Raw genomic sequence first — 15899 nt, 5'->3', positions numbered from 1 at the left:
ATTTTCAGAGACAGGCCTTCCATTACTTTTGTCATCTTTTCTATCCCATTTTGTGAAAAAAACTTAGTTTGTCTTGAGAAGGGCTTTGTCTTAAAATTATATTGACACTTTAATTGAATACTTTCTCAAACAATAGATAATCTAAAGGTGGAATGGGCTGCTGTCTGTTGTGCTGTGCATCCTACTGATGGGGAACAGACAAAATGTCCCACGTTCTGGAGCTCAGGCCAGATCAGCAGACTGCCACCTGTGGCATAATTCATAATCATTGTGAATGGTAATGTGGCCGTGGTCCTTATACTCTGTCATCTACTCTTATGAAGAGTGCTCATATGGCTGTACTTTTCCTTTTGAAAGTGGTTGAACTCATCCATTTATCGCTTCTTTCAATTGTGAAGGTAAAACTGGGCGATAGAATGAGGGGGAGAGTGATTTTCCTGCCCATGTCGTACACTTTTGTTTCAGTATTTTAACTGAAAAGCATTCAAAGACTTTTACTTGTCTCTTTTACTCTAGGTATCAAGGGACATGAAATGGCTAAACAAATGCTGTCCAAGAGGACTTATAACTATGTAGTCTTTAGTCACCTGGCAGCTATGCCATAATATTGGGCTTACTGCTTTCAGGCCATTCCTATGACTTAGGTGCTTCCACTGCCTTAGTCTACAAAATATCCATTGTGGACTTTTGTCTTGCAGCCATTGGTTGTTGATCCACACATTCACCAAGCATTATTGATTGGACCATGATTTCAGGAGTTAAATTCCCTTTCACACTTCATTCATTCAGAATTTGCCTTTTGACCTTCCTGCTGCTGTGACCACCAGTGGATGTTTAATTTGGTCTGCTTTTGATTCTTTCTAACTGAATGCCTATGATAGAGGCATTGGTTAATTTGTGAGCAGATGCGCTACACTAGATGTTTATTGCCAATCCTTCTAGACCTGTCCCTCTATATTTTAAATGCCTCCAACATCAAACAGTACCTTTCCCTGTAATTCAGAAAAGTGTGATTTTTATTCTGTATCTTTTTGAACTCCTGTTATTTGTTTGAAGTCCAAGTGAGCTACATAAAATTCCACAGCAAGTAATGCACAGAACTAGTGTATTATTTTGATGATAGGCTATTTTTTGTAAAATTAAAGTGCATAAAATTATTTTTTTTTCTGCAACCAGCTATGCTGTAATACTAAAATTGTGTGTGCTGGTATTTAATTTGTTTTGTGCTCTGTCTAGTTTATCTCTGAAATGGGCCTTGGGCTCAGTGGGACTAGATAATTAACAAAATTTGTTTAAATCAAATTAATTTGCATAAGTTATGTAAGCAGTTTAGAAGTCAGTAATGGTAAGGTTTTTTTCTTTCTTTTTTTCTTGATTAAGCTTACAAAGCTTTCACAGATGGTCCCTCAGCAGCCTACTGTTACAAATATCCAACAGATGGTGCCTGCTCCACAACAGGTAAAATGTTTTAATGTATGAAAAATGGAATTGGACATGAAAAAAAGGCTTTCTTACAGCCAGAAGAAATGTTAAATTCGATAGAACTTAATTCAAGTGAAAGTAATGGCATTGGAGTGAGGTGATACAGCTATTCAAGATAAACATTCATAATTTTTTGTTTATGGTACAGCTAGTCAAGCTAAAAATACACAGCTTTTTTGGTTTATATTGTCACTGAGAACTGCACTCTTTCCTTCCTCTGGGACTATAGACCTGTTGAGGCTTTTATGGTCTGAAGGTGAAGAAGCCTAATAATGACTGAGAACAATTTCAGTAGTTAGCCAAGTTTTGCATGCTGGGAAATATGTGTTCTGATTTACTTAAGGAAGGAAGGAGTTAAGAAGACGGGACCTGGAATTCACAAAATTCACTCCTTAAAAATGTCTTATTTCAATTGTATATTTATATTTCTGCAAGAATGTTGACTGACTAAACAGATATAAAGAAATGTCAGAGTCACTGTAGACCAATCGCAAACACTAATAAGAATTATGAAATATAATTTTTTGTTTTTTTATTTGACATTTGTTTACTGGGAAAATCCAACTGGGATAATATCCCATTGTCAGCAGGGGCCCAGGGAGAAAAGCTCCACGTTGACATAAAATTGTTAGTTATTTACAGAACCTAATATCGAATAACAGCATGCCAAAATGTTAGACATACCATTGCTACTGTGATCTTGCTAATTAGGCATGAATGCTTACTCCATTTCATTGGCCTCCAGTTTGCAGGAAACTTCAACATACTCCAGAAAACTGAGAATAAAATTCTTAGGTTTGTACATCTCAGTCTTCAGTCTGAGCACCAGTGTCTCACAATAAGGAATCCTAAATGGCTCCCTGTTCATAACAGGGCTGCTTTTCTTAACATTCTTGTATGTAAGCTTTTACGTGACCACTACAATAAGCAAAGTCCTCTTTAGATATTTATTTTATGAGGAATATGGGCCTGCCCCAATACACTTTTCTTACTGGTGATCTTAAAATTGGCCCCTACATTCTGAAACAAAATTCCCCAAGAAATCAGAATTTTGTCAAAATTATAAGCACTACCTCAGTGAGCCCAGACAAAATACCTACTGTAATGATTAAAATCATTAAATCTGACTTGTGTACCTGCTTACATCTCATCTTCAGTAAACTGCATAGTACTGGTTCAGTTCCACCTATGTGGAAACAGTCGTCTATAAATCCTGTTTTAAAGAAAGGAAAAGTGTTAGATGTTAAAAACTATTGACCAGTTAGTATTACTTTGCTTCTAGGAAAAAAGCTTCTTGTATCAGAAGTTGACTTGACAATTGATGTAATAGAGGTCCACTAGCATGGATTCCTTCACTGTAAATCCACAGTTGCAAATGTAGTTGAGTTTTACATTCATATAACACTGACCTATGACAATGGATTACTCTGCTGCACATATTTCTCAGTTTAGCTAAGGCCTTTGATTGCCTGCCACATCATGTAATATATGTGCCATTGATTGCATTAAGTTTTAATTTCTATATGAACTGGCTGTCAAGCAGAATTACTAGAGTATTTTTCAAGTTTTCCCATCTCATCCAGCTAAAATCCTTTGTAGTGTACCTTAGGGCTCAGTCGTTGGCCCTTTAATGTTTAACATAGTCTTTTTTACCATTCCTCTACACATTTTTGCTGGCTTAATAAATATGCAGATGACTGCAAAATAGGATTTACTGTTGTAAGTAGCAAAGACTTTTAAGTCATAAGTCATTATTTGTTTGAAATCACAAGCCAGGCATCTGCATCTGGCATGTCTTTGAGTCTTAATAAATGCAAGTTTTTTGGTAAGCCAAGACTTTAAGGAACCAATTTGGTGCAAGGAGCAGGACTAGAAGTTACTGCTTGTAAAGACTTGGCAATTAAAATCACAATTTCTACTTTAAAAATCATGTGGACATCATTGTGAGCAGAGCTTTAGGACATGCATCAGACTGGTTCTTGAATACAATAGTTCATGTTGCATTTGTACCCTCTGACCTTTTAATAGACTAGAGATGGTTCAAAGAAAATTTTCAAAACAGTATGATCAGTTTCTAATTCAGACTATTAAACAAGGTGTCAGCATTTAAAATTCTACTCACTGCACTACTACTGTTAGATGAGTAGGAAGGTGATAGTAGCTTACAAAGCCTTCTGTCGAGAAGAACTGACACTTACTCCAAACTTGCAGATGTGTTATTGTAACAAAATATTTAGACACTCTCTTAACAAAACGTTTTGCATAAGTAATAAAGCTGACGTTAGGAGTAACTTTATTTTTCAATATATTCCGATTGTGTGGAACAAGATTCCTTAATTCATCTGTAATTCTGATTTTGTTTCTTCGTTCAGAGTTAACTTAAGCAGTTGGGTTGGTCACAGTGTTTATAACTGAAACTTCAGGAAATCCGTTTTCTATAGTGGCCTGCAGTTCAGAACTCTGCAAACAAACTTTTAAAATGTATATCCACATTTGTACACTTTCATAAGGGCCTTTAGAGAGATAAGGGAAAGCTCATAATGTGACTGTTTTGACAAGTATGGACAAACTAAAATTTTTATACTTTTTAATTCATGTTGTCTTTCTTACCTTACCATCTTAACTAGCTGTTGGACTGTAAATCTGTTTGCTTAAGATGAATTTTACTTTTAACTACTAGTCTTCGTTTTTGCTGCTTTCTACAGTCATTTCCCTCCACTGTTTATCACCTGTTAATTGTAACTTTTCCAGTACTACCTTCTCAACTATTTCCTTCCCTCCACATCTTTTTTTTTTTAAAGATCCGCTAGATGTCTATCAGCTGCTACCAGCTCCTGTCATCCATGGTCTGCCTTAGCCTGTGCCAGACTCTAACTGATCCACATGTGGAGGGGATTAGGAGATTAAGGATTTTGATACTGCTTCATAACTAACAGGGAGTGTTTTCCATAATATCCAAGCCCAAATCTTCTTCAGGAGATGCCTGTTTAATCTCCTGACCAAGCACTATTCAGCTTGCAGGACTCTTCATGCTGCAGATGAGCATATAAAGCTGCCTTCATCCACCATGGATGTGCATAGGCAATTTATACTATATCAGTAGACCTAAACCTTTCAGACAAACATACAAACCTGTTTTTTGTTTTAATTCAGTAATGAGGAGACAGTTGCCAAATGACTGGCAAACCTTGTTATGCTCAAATGTAAAATGTATTGTAGTAATGAATTATGGCATGTGATAGCAGCTCTGCTGCCAACACTGCAGTCTTCTTCAGAACTGGTTCCATCCAGAATGTTTGTGGTTTGGGCATCCATTATTTCTTTCTAGAAGTACTACAGACTAGAAGTCCCGTCAAGAAGCAAAGCAGAATTTGGCACTGCAATTCTTGCAAGCATGCTGTAAGTCCATTTACCCACATTTGAGATCAGGAATTGCATTAAATGGCTGTCTTCTGTTCAGGTAATGATTTTTTTTTCCTCTGGAGTGGCAGTCTTATAAGTGCAGTAAAATTGTGTGAGCGTACTTAACCATAGATGCTTGAGTAGTAGGCTGCAACTCTGAGTACTGCCAAAGAATGATAGCATCACCAATGTTTAAATAATTAGTCTTGGGGCATGTAGTCTGGTCTCCAGAGTAATTATTTTTCTCATTAGTGGTTTAATAGATAAGTGGAAGGATGCATTTAGAAAATCTTTATCCTAGAGATTTATTTGCCAATTCTGTTAAAGAATTCACAGATTTTTAATGTGTGATCATGCATGCTGTGTTTTTAGTTAGATATTGTAGGATAGTGTGCTTACCTAGTTGTGGTTTAGTCATTCACAGATTTTTATTGCATCATGTGACCATTTGCCACTTCCCTGCCTTCAGTAGGCTTTTGTTTACTTTAGAAGGGAACACAGGGTGGTACAGACTCTGTGTGTGTGTGTGTGTGTGTGTGTGTGTGTGTGTGTGTGTGTGTGCGCGCGCACTTTCTACAACAGAGGCTCCCACTGAAGACCTGAGCTCACCATGCTTTAACCCACTGTCCCTGGGAATGTTATGCTGTTTAAAGATGTTGAAATACTAACCAATGTCAGTCTCCAGCTGAATTCCATTCAAATTTCAAAATAATTGTAGCAGTGATTCTTTTCAAACATGTATTGATGTCCTGACTGAACTCACAGTTGCAGTATTCCTGACATATGGCTTGTCACTGCTGACATCTAGCCGGAGTACCTAAACTTTACCTTCCCTACGTCCAACGCATGACCTCTACTTGTAAGCGTAGGGGTATATAGACAGATGTATGAACATTAGTCCTCAAGCTATCTCACCACCAGCCTGAATGCGGAACATGCATTCATCGGACTGATCACCATTTGGTGATTAGTACCATTGCATCACTGGATTGTTTTCACTGATAAGTACCCCGTTGAGGAACCTTCCTGACTTGTATGCTTACACTATTTTTGTTTAGATTTCCATATTGAAGAAACTTCCTTTGGGAAGACTATCCAGAATATGATGAAACATTTTGAATGTCAGTCCACTCAGATCTCTGACGAACAGAAGAGGTACTACAGCGTCTTGGAAATTGGTACTCCTCCTCCTTCCCCAGTCCTTCCTGTCCTTGAGGCTTTCCAGGACACTTTCCAGTCCATCTCGTCAGTGCCTGACACTCAACCACCAGCTCCTAAAAGACCAGACAGGTTTTTACAAGGTGCCTGATGACCTAAAGTAGCAAGAACTCTGTGCAGAACCTTCTGCAGTGCCTCTTGCTTCAGATAAGCCCCACTAAGCTCTTACCCAGTTGTAATGCCCTACCTACCTATAGACAAAGACAGTAGGGCTATTGATAGATGAGGAAATAAGTTGTACACCTCTTCTACCCTTGCTTTTAGGGCAGTTAACTGCCAGACTTAATTTGATTTCTGTACATTAGCCCTTGAAAAAAGTTATGCTGGTCCTTCAAACTGCAGAATCAAAGCAACAAATGCAGAATTTACTTTCACAGGCCACCCAAAATGCCAGACACAGCATTAAATGCAGTTACAATGCTATGAATACTTATAGGGCAGCAGCTACTGGATCTATTATTCAAATATATGCTTGGCTTCATAGTCAGCCTATTCCTAAGGATTGCAAATCAAAACATTTAGACTTCCCCTTGGACAAAGACCTATTGTTTGGTCTTCAGGCTAGCATTCTGCTCAAAACTCTCCAAGGCAAGGATAAGACAATGAAAGACTGTAAACAGATTCTACTCGCCTTAGTTCCCAGATACCACAGTAACTACTCATCTAAATCTACATATTTCCTCAGAAGAGACCCTAGTGCAACTCACAAACCTGGGAAAAAAACCCTTGGAAAAATACCGTGACAAACCTCAAAGGGAACCAACATCTGGAAGGGCCTCCCTTTGGAAATAAAAATAAAAAAAATTGTGACTTCTGTCAAAGCACCCCCTTTCTTGCCCTTAGGCCCATAACTCCTCTTTCCAAACGATGGTCAGTTGGAAGCTATTACCAAAACAAATGGGTCCTGTCCATCATCAAGGATGATTATGCCATGTCCTGGGAAAACATTTCTCCTCTGAAAGGCATGCCACATCCTCCTCACAACCAGCTCTCTCTACTCGCCTCCATTATTCAAGACCTCTTGAATCAAGACACCATCAAACAAGTCCCACAAGCCTTCATAGGAAAAAGATTTTTCTCCGGAATTTTTCTGTTGCCAAGAACAAGACTACAATGGAAACCCATCCTAGACGTTTCTGTATGTACTTTCCTGACAGTACCAACTTTCAAAAATGCTCTGTCTTCCCATTCTCTTGATTTTCATTCTCCCCAGATCTTTCTTTTGTCCCTACATCTGAAGGATGCCTACTTACACATACCAGTTCATCCTTCTTACAGGAAATTCCTCAGATTCTTCTCTGACTCCTCACTTTTTCAATTGAATGCTCTGGCGTTTTGGTCTTTCCACAGCACCAAGGGTGTTCACAAAGGGTATAGCTCCAGTGGTGGCATTCTGCTTTTTCCCTACCTGGATGACCTGTTGTTCCAAGCTGTCTGTCTCCAGGAATCCTCCTTCAGAGTCTACACTTCACACTAAATTCTCAGGTCTGAGTTTCACAATAAGTAAAAAATCCCATATGGTTCCTTTGCAGAGCCCAATTTTCCTGGCTTGTAAGCTGGACAAAAAAATGCATGCCTTCTGCCATCAGGAGAAAGTTCATAGTCTGTTCAACTTTTTCCTAGATCTCTCCTCTGCAGCACAATGCACAGCAAGGGAAATACTAAGTACTTTGGGTTTTATGGCCGGCACCTTTCCTATACTTCCCCTAGCCAGACTTCACATGAGAATAATCCAGTGGTATCTGAAGTCTTTGTAGTCCCAACACTCCCATCCCTTGAACCCATTGATTCCCCTCCTTTCATATCTCAAAAAGGAGCTACTTTGGTAGAAGTAACAGGTCAATCTCAACCCAGGACTCCCTTTCACACCACCTCCTCCTCTTTAAGAAGTTCAGACAGATGCCTTGGACGAACCATGGGGGGGCATGGACAGAATCACACTGGGTACAGAGCAGGTGGCAACCACAGTTCCTGAAGGAGCGTATTGGTCTGAAGGAAATGAGGGCTGTTCTGCAAGCAATGCAGACCTTATTACACCTATGGAAACCTGGACCACTCCTACTGTACATGGACAACACCATAGTCATGTATTACAAAAACAAGCAGGGAAGCACCAGGTCTTACCAGTTTTGCAATTTAGTACAGGAGGCATGGAACTTGGGCACCTTGGTGGTAATCACTTTTACAGCCACATACATTCACTCACATGGCAATGTGCTGGCAGACTCTCTAAGCTTCTGCGTTGAGGATCCCCACAGTTGGACCTTAAACAGGCAGGTTTTCCAAGCAGTTACCCTTCAATTTGGCTACACCACAGACAGACCTCTTTGCATCACCAACCAACCATCAGCTCCCCCAGTTCTGCACCAGGGAACCTTGTCCCTCAGTCTGGAGGACAAATGCCTTCTCCTTCCAGTAGACAGTGAAGTTCCTTGATTCATGTCCTCCACTATCTGTTCTTCCAAAAATTTTTCTAAAAGCACAAAAGGAAGCACCCGGTTCTTTGGCTGGCCCCTTTTGGCTGAGGCATCATTGTTTTTTTTCCATCTATTTCAACTGACAAAGGGAGATTACAGGAAAATACCTCTACAACTGGACCTGATCACTCAAAAGGGATTGCTTGTCCACTCAAATCTTCCCTCATTCAGCTTTACTCTGTGGATGATAGGATTTTAATCTCAAAGGTACCTATTTTCTGAGGAGGTTGTTCAAGTACTTCAGGAAGCCAGAAAACCCACTACTAGAAAAACTTGCATAGCTAAATGGAAATGTTTTCTTACTGGTGCTGCAAACCTAATCAGAACCCACTCTTTTCACAGGTCCCTGCTGTATTGGAATACTTTTGCAAGCTGCTTCATTCAGGCTTGGATTACTGTTCCATAAAAGCTGACCTGTCAGCTATCAATGCCAGCCTGCCTCTTAACACCCACTTATGGCTAGAGCAGAAGTCAAGCTTTTCCTCTGGGGAGTTCTGCATCTTAACCCACCAAGGAAAAGCATCTCTTCCCTTTTGATCTCAATTTTGTACTGGAAAAGTTTACATTGCCTCCCTCTGAATCGGCATCTTCTGCCTCTTTAAAATTCTGCACTTGGGAAACTTTTCTCTTGGCTCTCAACTCTGTGTTGCAGAGTTTCTTAATTACAAGCTCTCATAGCCATTCCAGCCTTTCCCTTTTTTCCTCAAGGACAGGATGACTCTTGGAGTTCATCCATCCTTCATACCTAAGGTAGTGAATGAGTTGTCCTTCAATTAGGCTATTCACCTACCCACTTTCTTCCCCAGTTCCCGAAAAGGGGAGTGGATCTTCAATTCTCTGGACATTCACAGGCAACTGAGATTTTATCTAAACAAAACTAAATCATTCAGGAAGACTGACCAGTAGTTTGTATCTTTTATGACCCCTAAGTTGGGGCAACAAGTCTCCTAACAGACTGTTGCAATGTGGATATACAAGACCATCTCCTTCTGCTATTCACACTATGGTAAGTCCCTTGCCTTTCTGCCCAAAAGCTCATTCCAGTAGGACAGTGAGTTCCTCTGGGGATTTTCACAAGAGAGTAGATGCCAGGTGTATGTTGAAAGCTGCTACTTGGTCCTCTGTACACACCTTCATTAAATACTACAAAATCGATGCCTTTTTCAAGTCCAAGTTCAGGGCTGCCTTTGCTAGCTCTGTCCTGTTTGGGCTGCTAGACATTTTATCCACTCAGTAGTCAGTCACTCTTTTTTTGCAGCTCTCAGAATCACCCATATGTCAGGAATACTGCAACAGTGATTTCAGTCAGGACATAGTACAGTTGTGTAAGAACTTACCATAACAGTAGAGTTCTTATGATCACTGTTACGGTATTCCTTCCCACCATTCTTTCCCTCTTCTCTGGCTTACTTCAACCTTTTTCTTCTCTCTCTCTGCTTTAACTTCTGCTCTTCTAAATGGAATCAAGAAGAGGTTACTCACCTACTCAAGCTACACCCCTCCCTGACTGAATGGTCTCCCTCTCTTAGTAATCTTCAGGCCACTGGCTTGGAGATAGTCTGAGGATTCATGCTCGTACGTCCATTTGTATACCTGTATGCTTACAATCTGAGGTCATGCATCAGACATGAAACATTGGGAAGGTAAAGCTTTGGCACCCCAGCCAGACATCAGTGGTGGCAGCCTATAACAATACCACAACAGCGATCAGTGGGACATCTAATGTTATGATAAGTTCTTACACAATTGTACATTATGTGTTGTACAAGATTCAGTAGGTACAGTTTGTGTGTCACCACTCTAGCATTTGGATTACAGTCCCGATTTCAGATTGAGTTCCTGTCACAGCATGTGTGTAACTTGCACATTCTCTTGTGGTCTGTTTTTCTCTGACTATTTCATTTCCGCCTAACTCCTAAAATACATGCAAAATGTTTGACTACTGTGAGCTGTCCTCATTGTTGGATTTACCATTGCCGCCTGGGTTCTGACTGAAGAGGGTCCATGATGAGCAGCTCAGTAACAAATGAATACTTTAAAATAGTGAGTGTCTGTACACAGTTGTGCTTTTTATGTGTTGTTCCTGATTCAGGTGATATCTGTTGTAGACTGGATGCTGTTTTTTGGGTGGACAGAAAGTGATGAGAGTTCTAAGAACTGTGACGTTTCCTCAGTGAAAGAAAATACATTCCCTCAGCTGCTTAGTTCCTGTTCTTAAGAGATCATGTGGACAGTACTGGATGGATATTTTTATCCATCTGTCATGTGTAGAATACTGGATGGATGAAAATATGTCATCACACACCAACAGTGCTAAGGAATGCATAACTCTTCATAAATGTTTGATGTTATGTAGTCCTATCTCACCTCCATTATTACATGTGGGCTCCGACTTGGCTGCTTTAGAAAGCCTGAAAACTTCTGATTGGCTCGTGGCTAGGAGGTATCCCTTGGTGCATGAGCACATTCCCCAGATCTCGTTTGCTGCGTCTTCAATCGGAAGCTTCTTTTGGTTGGCCATGGATAAGTGATTCCTTTTTATTATTATTACTGCTTATTAGGAGTTTTTTGCTTCTAGTGAATTTTTTTCTGTCATAGTCTTTTGCTGACAGTCTTATTGTGATTTGTGTCTTTATCCGGATTTGACTTTATTGCCGTTTAAAATTTACTTGGGCCTGTTGGCCGTTTGTGTGTGGTATCCCGTGAGTGTGTGTTTTTTGACTAGACCGTTTAACTTAGAGGTTCCAGTTTTGTTCCTTTTTCTCTTCTTGCACTAGGTTTGTTTAAGTTAGAGAACCTAGTAACGCCCTTTTATTTTTTTGTTGGTGTTAGGGCTAGATCTGCTCAAGTTAAAAGATCTAGTCCCTCTCTTGTGTGAGTGTGTTGGTTTTCTCTACTGCCATTATGTCTAAGGAACCTAAAGAACACAAACAGTCAGGCTTTAAAAAGTATATTAAATATTCGCAAAAAATGTCCATCACCGATGGACATAGCATCTGAGTGTACTGCTTAGGGTCCATACATCTACAAGAAACGTGTCTCTTTTGTCATTCTTTTAGCCCTAGAATACTCCAGGAAAGGAAGAATAAGCTGATTTTGAAAGGCATGTTAAAGCCTTCCTTCGAGGAAGACATAGCCAGATGTTCTTCATGTTTCACTGTTGCATTCATTACATTTGGGTTATCCTGCTGGCAGGTTGCCCTCAGTCGGCCTGAATTCCAAAGTCTTGGGTCCTGGTCAGTTGCTGTCGCCTCTTCCCTGACGTCAGGTCGAAGATGCAGCCAACACCATTTTCTTCAGTCTTTCTTGCCGCATGGTTCCCGAAGTAGAAGCAGTTCGCAGGTGCTGGTCAGCCAACTCCTGAGATTTTCGTGTTCGAGTTTCAGATCCAAAGTCTTCATTAAAAGCTAAGTACCCCGTTGGGGAAACTTTTTTCTTGCTCCAGACCAATGTCAGAAAAAGTTAATAATTGTATTTCTTGTGGGAAGCAAATACCTCGTAAGGACTTTCATTCTTACTGTATTCCTTGCCTAGGCCCTGACTACGACGTTTCTAGTTGTCGGTTTTGTGCTAGATTTAACCAACGCACTATTAAGCGCCGGTGCAATTTTGCATTGTTATTTTGGGTGAAGATTTAATTATACAGTGTTGTCGGATAGCCATCCGACTACCGGAGTTCACAAAAAACGCAAAGAAAAAGGCGACTGAGATCCAAAACCGATGACGAAGCTTCTCCTAAGCAAGTCACCGGTTCTTGGTGAGGCGCTTTCGCAGCCCCTGACGCCCACTACTTTAGAGTCGCAGGCTGCTACCGACTCCCACGTGGAGTCGGCCAGGCCGCTGGAAACCCAAGGTATTGGAGCCTCAGATATTATTCCCTCAGATGGGTCCGGAGCCGCTGAGCAGGCATCGGCTTCTGAGGGTGTATTCAGACCTAAACAATTATATATTAAACCGACTTCAAAGGCAAAGAGTAAAACACCTTTAAAGGCAAAGAAACAAGTTCACCAGCCACATGGACAGGCCTCCATGCCCAAAAAAACAGATGCTCAAAATGGCCGAAGACTTAATTACCTTGATCAGGGGTTCCCATCCCCCTCCTGATAAGAGGCCTAGGCAAGAGACAGACTATGAATCTTCAGATCAGGTTTCCATTTCTTCTGATTCCTCTTCTGATCAGGAATATTCTCTTCCCCCCTATGAGGATTCTGATGCTGAAGAATCGATTCCTTCAGCTTCTCCTCCTGAGGACTACTCTTTAGGGAAAACCTTGCATACCATGAGGGAACACTTCCACTGGGAGAGCCAAGATTTTTCAGAATCTAAGAAGAGGCTCAGAGACTTCCTTTTATTACCTCAACACAGGCCTGTAGCTATTCCACCTGTGTTAGACATTGTAGATGATGTGTTCTAAGAGTCTAGTCTGACCCCTGACTCCTTACCTCCAGCTCCTGTTAAGCCAGACAGATACTACAGGGTCCCTGACTCTCATAAATTTCTTTTCAAAAAACCCTCTGCAGACCCAGAAACTATTTCTCAGGGTCCCAAAGGGATCAAGGCTTCCACTGCAAAAAAAACCCTATCCCCTCTGACAGGGATTCTTGGGCACTGGATAAATGGGGAAAAAAGATTTACACATCTGCTACCTTAGCTATAAGGGCCTTAAATTGCTGGTTTCATATGCTCAAATATCAGCAATATATCATGACACTGCTTAAAGAGAAAATGATGATAAATTCTAAATGTGCAGAAAACAAAGAAATGCAAGATTTATTGCATGTAGCTGAACAAGTTGGAAAGCATACTTTGCAATGTAGTTTTGATTCTCTGGAGGCCTCCTGCAAGGCCGCTGTTGCGGGTGCTGTCATTAGGAGGCATGCTTGGTTAAAGGAACAAAATCTGCGTGATCATGTTAAAGCAAAATTATTAGATGCTCCATTACAACATGATACCTTGTTTGGTGTTAAGGCAGAAGAGGTGTTAAAGAAAATGGAGGACAAAGCTAAATCAATGCAAACGGTCAAGGATTTCTTACAAGTATAGCCACCTAGATTTAGCAGACACTGGCCTACAAAGAATTGGCCCTTTCCATCTCAGACAGACCTCAAAGGGGCAGATCACAGCCATAAGGTTCCTACAGGTCTAAGCAATGGGGTGCTTCTACCTCTAAAGGTGGAGAAGACAAATCACAACCATATAGGAAACAGTCCCAATGACTTCCCCCTGCCTGCACCAAGCACTTATCTTCTGGCAGCACCCTTAGGGGGAAAACTAGAACTTTTTTCTCAAAATTGGCGCATTATAACCCAGGGCAAATGGGTTCTAGACATAGTGTCACAAGGCTACAAGTTTTACTTCCATACCCTGCCAAGGGCAAACATTTGGCCAGACCTGCCAAAACATCAATGGGCAGAGGCTCAAAAATAAGTCGCAGCTCTCATGGACATGAGGGCTATTCAACAAGTGCCACAGCAAGAGCAGGGACAAGGATTTTACTCAAGACTGTTCTTGGTACCTAGAAAGGACAAAGCATGGAGACCAATACTGGACCTATCTATTTTAAACACTTTCCTGGATATACCAAAATTCAAGATGTTGACTTTGCAGCAGCTTCTGCCCATGCTGGGCAGCAAGGCTTGGCTCGTGACTTTAGACCTAAAAGAGGCATACCTGCATGTCCCAATCAGACAATCATGCAGAAGATACCTCAGATTCAGGGCTGGCTCAAAGCATTACCAATTCTCTGCACTGCCCTTTGGCTTATCTACTGCGTCCAGGGTCTTCACAAAGTGCCTGGCACCAGTAATTGCTTACTGCAGACAAAGAGGAATACAAATATATCCTTAATTGGACGACTTCTTCATACAAGCAGAGAACAAGGACATTCTACTACAGCATCTGACGTTTGTGAAAAGACTTTTAACATGCCTACGGTACACAGTCAACAAAAAGAAATCAAAACTAGTACCCTCTCAAGAGATAATATTCCTGAGTGCAAGCTTAAATACAACTGCCCAGATGGCTTATCTCACTCCAGACAAACAAAGGCAACTGACTACCTATTTCAAGGAAATGGCAACAAAGGCCCAGCTATCGGGAAGAAAAATTCTGCAGGCTTGGGGCTTCATGGCATCCTGCATCTTACTAATACCATATGCAAGACTGCATATGAGGAAAATTCAGTGGTACCTAAAAAGTGTCTGGACACAACATTGCCACAGCCTGGAAACAATGATTACTCTCATTCCCTGCCTGCAACAGGAGTTTCGATGGTGGGCAAAGGCTTGTCACCAAAACAAGGGACAGCCATTCTCACTACCCCCAGCCAGGCAGAGCCTAATGACGGATGCATCAGATTTTGCCTGGGGGGCACACATGGCAGGAAGAGGCATTCGGGGCACCTGGTCCACAAACCAAAAGCATCTACATATCAATCAAAAAGAGATGCTAGCTGTTCAAAATGCCCTGACAGCCTTCAAAGACCTACTTCATCTTGGACTACTACTGATAAAGACAGACAACACCATGGTCATGTGGTACATAAACAAGCAGGGGGGCACTCATTCTTACCCCCTTTGCAGACTAGCCATGGCTTTATGGGACACAGCATTGACTTACCAAGTTCATCTGCAGGTACAATTCCTGCCAGGAAAGGAAAATACTCTGGCAGACGAACTAAGCAGAAACCTCATGGATCCCCACGAGTGGCACCTGGATACACAAGTCTTTCAGCATGATAACAAAGAAATGGGGACACCCGGACATAGATTTATTTGCCTCCCCTCACAACAATCAACTAAAAAGATTCTGCACAAGGACTTATCACAGACAAGCTTGGAAAGTGGATGCCTTATCTTTCAACTGGACAAACCTGTCAGTATATGCCTTTCCTCCACTGCCTCTCCTCCCCAAGGTACTCCTAAAGGTCAGACAGGAGAAACCAAAAATAATTCTGATTACCCCAGACTGGCCACGCCAGTACTGGTATCCAAGCTTAAGGAACTTGTCCCAATGCCCAGCCTGGACCTTACCTCAAATACCTCATCTACTGTCCCAGCAAAACAGTCAGATTCTGCACAGCCAACTCAGGACTCTAAGCCTGGCAGCTTGGCAGATAATGTAGCCATACAAACCACACCTCTCAGTAAAGCTGTGATGGATGTCATTTTAGAAGCCTGAAGGCCTAGTACTAGAAAATCCTATGTTGGGAAATGAAAGAGATTTTGTGCTTGGAACCAAGCTCAAGGAACTGATTCAGCTGTCCCAAATATTCCTCAGATTTTAGAATACTTAACTGAGATGCTGGACAAAGGCCCATCT

At 41.2% G+C, this 15899-nt stretch overlaps 1 protein-coding gene across 3 annotated transcripts in view; it reads left to right on the top strand.

The window, feature by feature from the left end:
• Positions 1 to 15899, top strand: part of EP400 (E1A binding protein p400) — a 3509270-nt gene that overhangs the window by 3457194 nt on the left and 36177 nt on the right. For all 3 annotated transcript variants that reach the window (XM_044065578.1, XM_044065569.1, XM_044065563.1), the window contains one exon: positions 1381 to 1458. In XM_044065578.1, coding sequence (XP_043921513.1) covers positions 1381 to 1458 — 78 coding nt within the window. The remainder of the gene's footprint in view (positions 1 to 1380; positions 1459 to 15899) is intronic.

This window comes from Protopterus annectens, chromosome 1.part0, assembly GCF_019279795.1.
Source record: "Protopterus annectens isolate FY-2018-M chromosome 1.part0, PAN1.0, whole genome shotgun sequence".
Lineage (NCBI taxonomy): Eukaryota > Metazoa > Chordata > Ceratodontiformes > Protopteridae > Protopterus > Protopterus annectens.
This window is presented reverse-complemented; position numbering and strand designations above follow the sequence as displayed.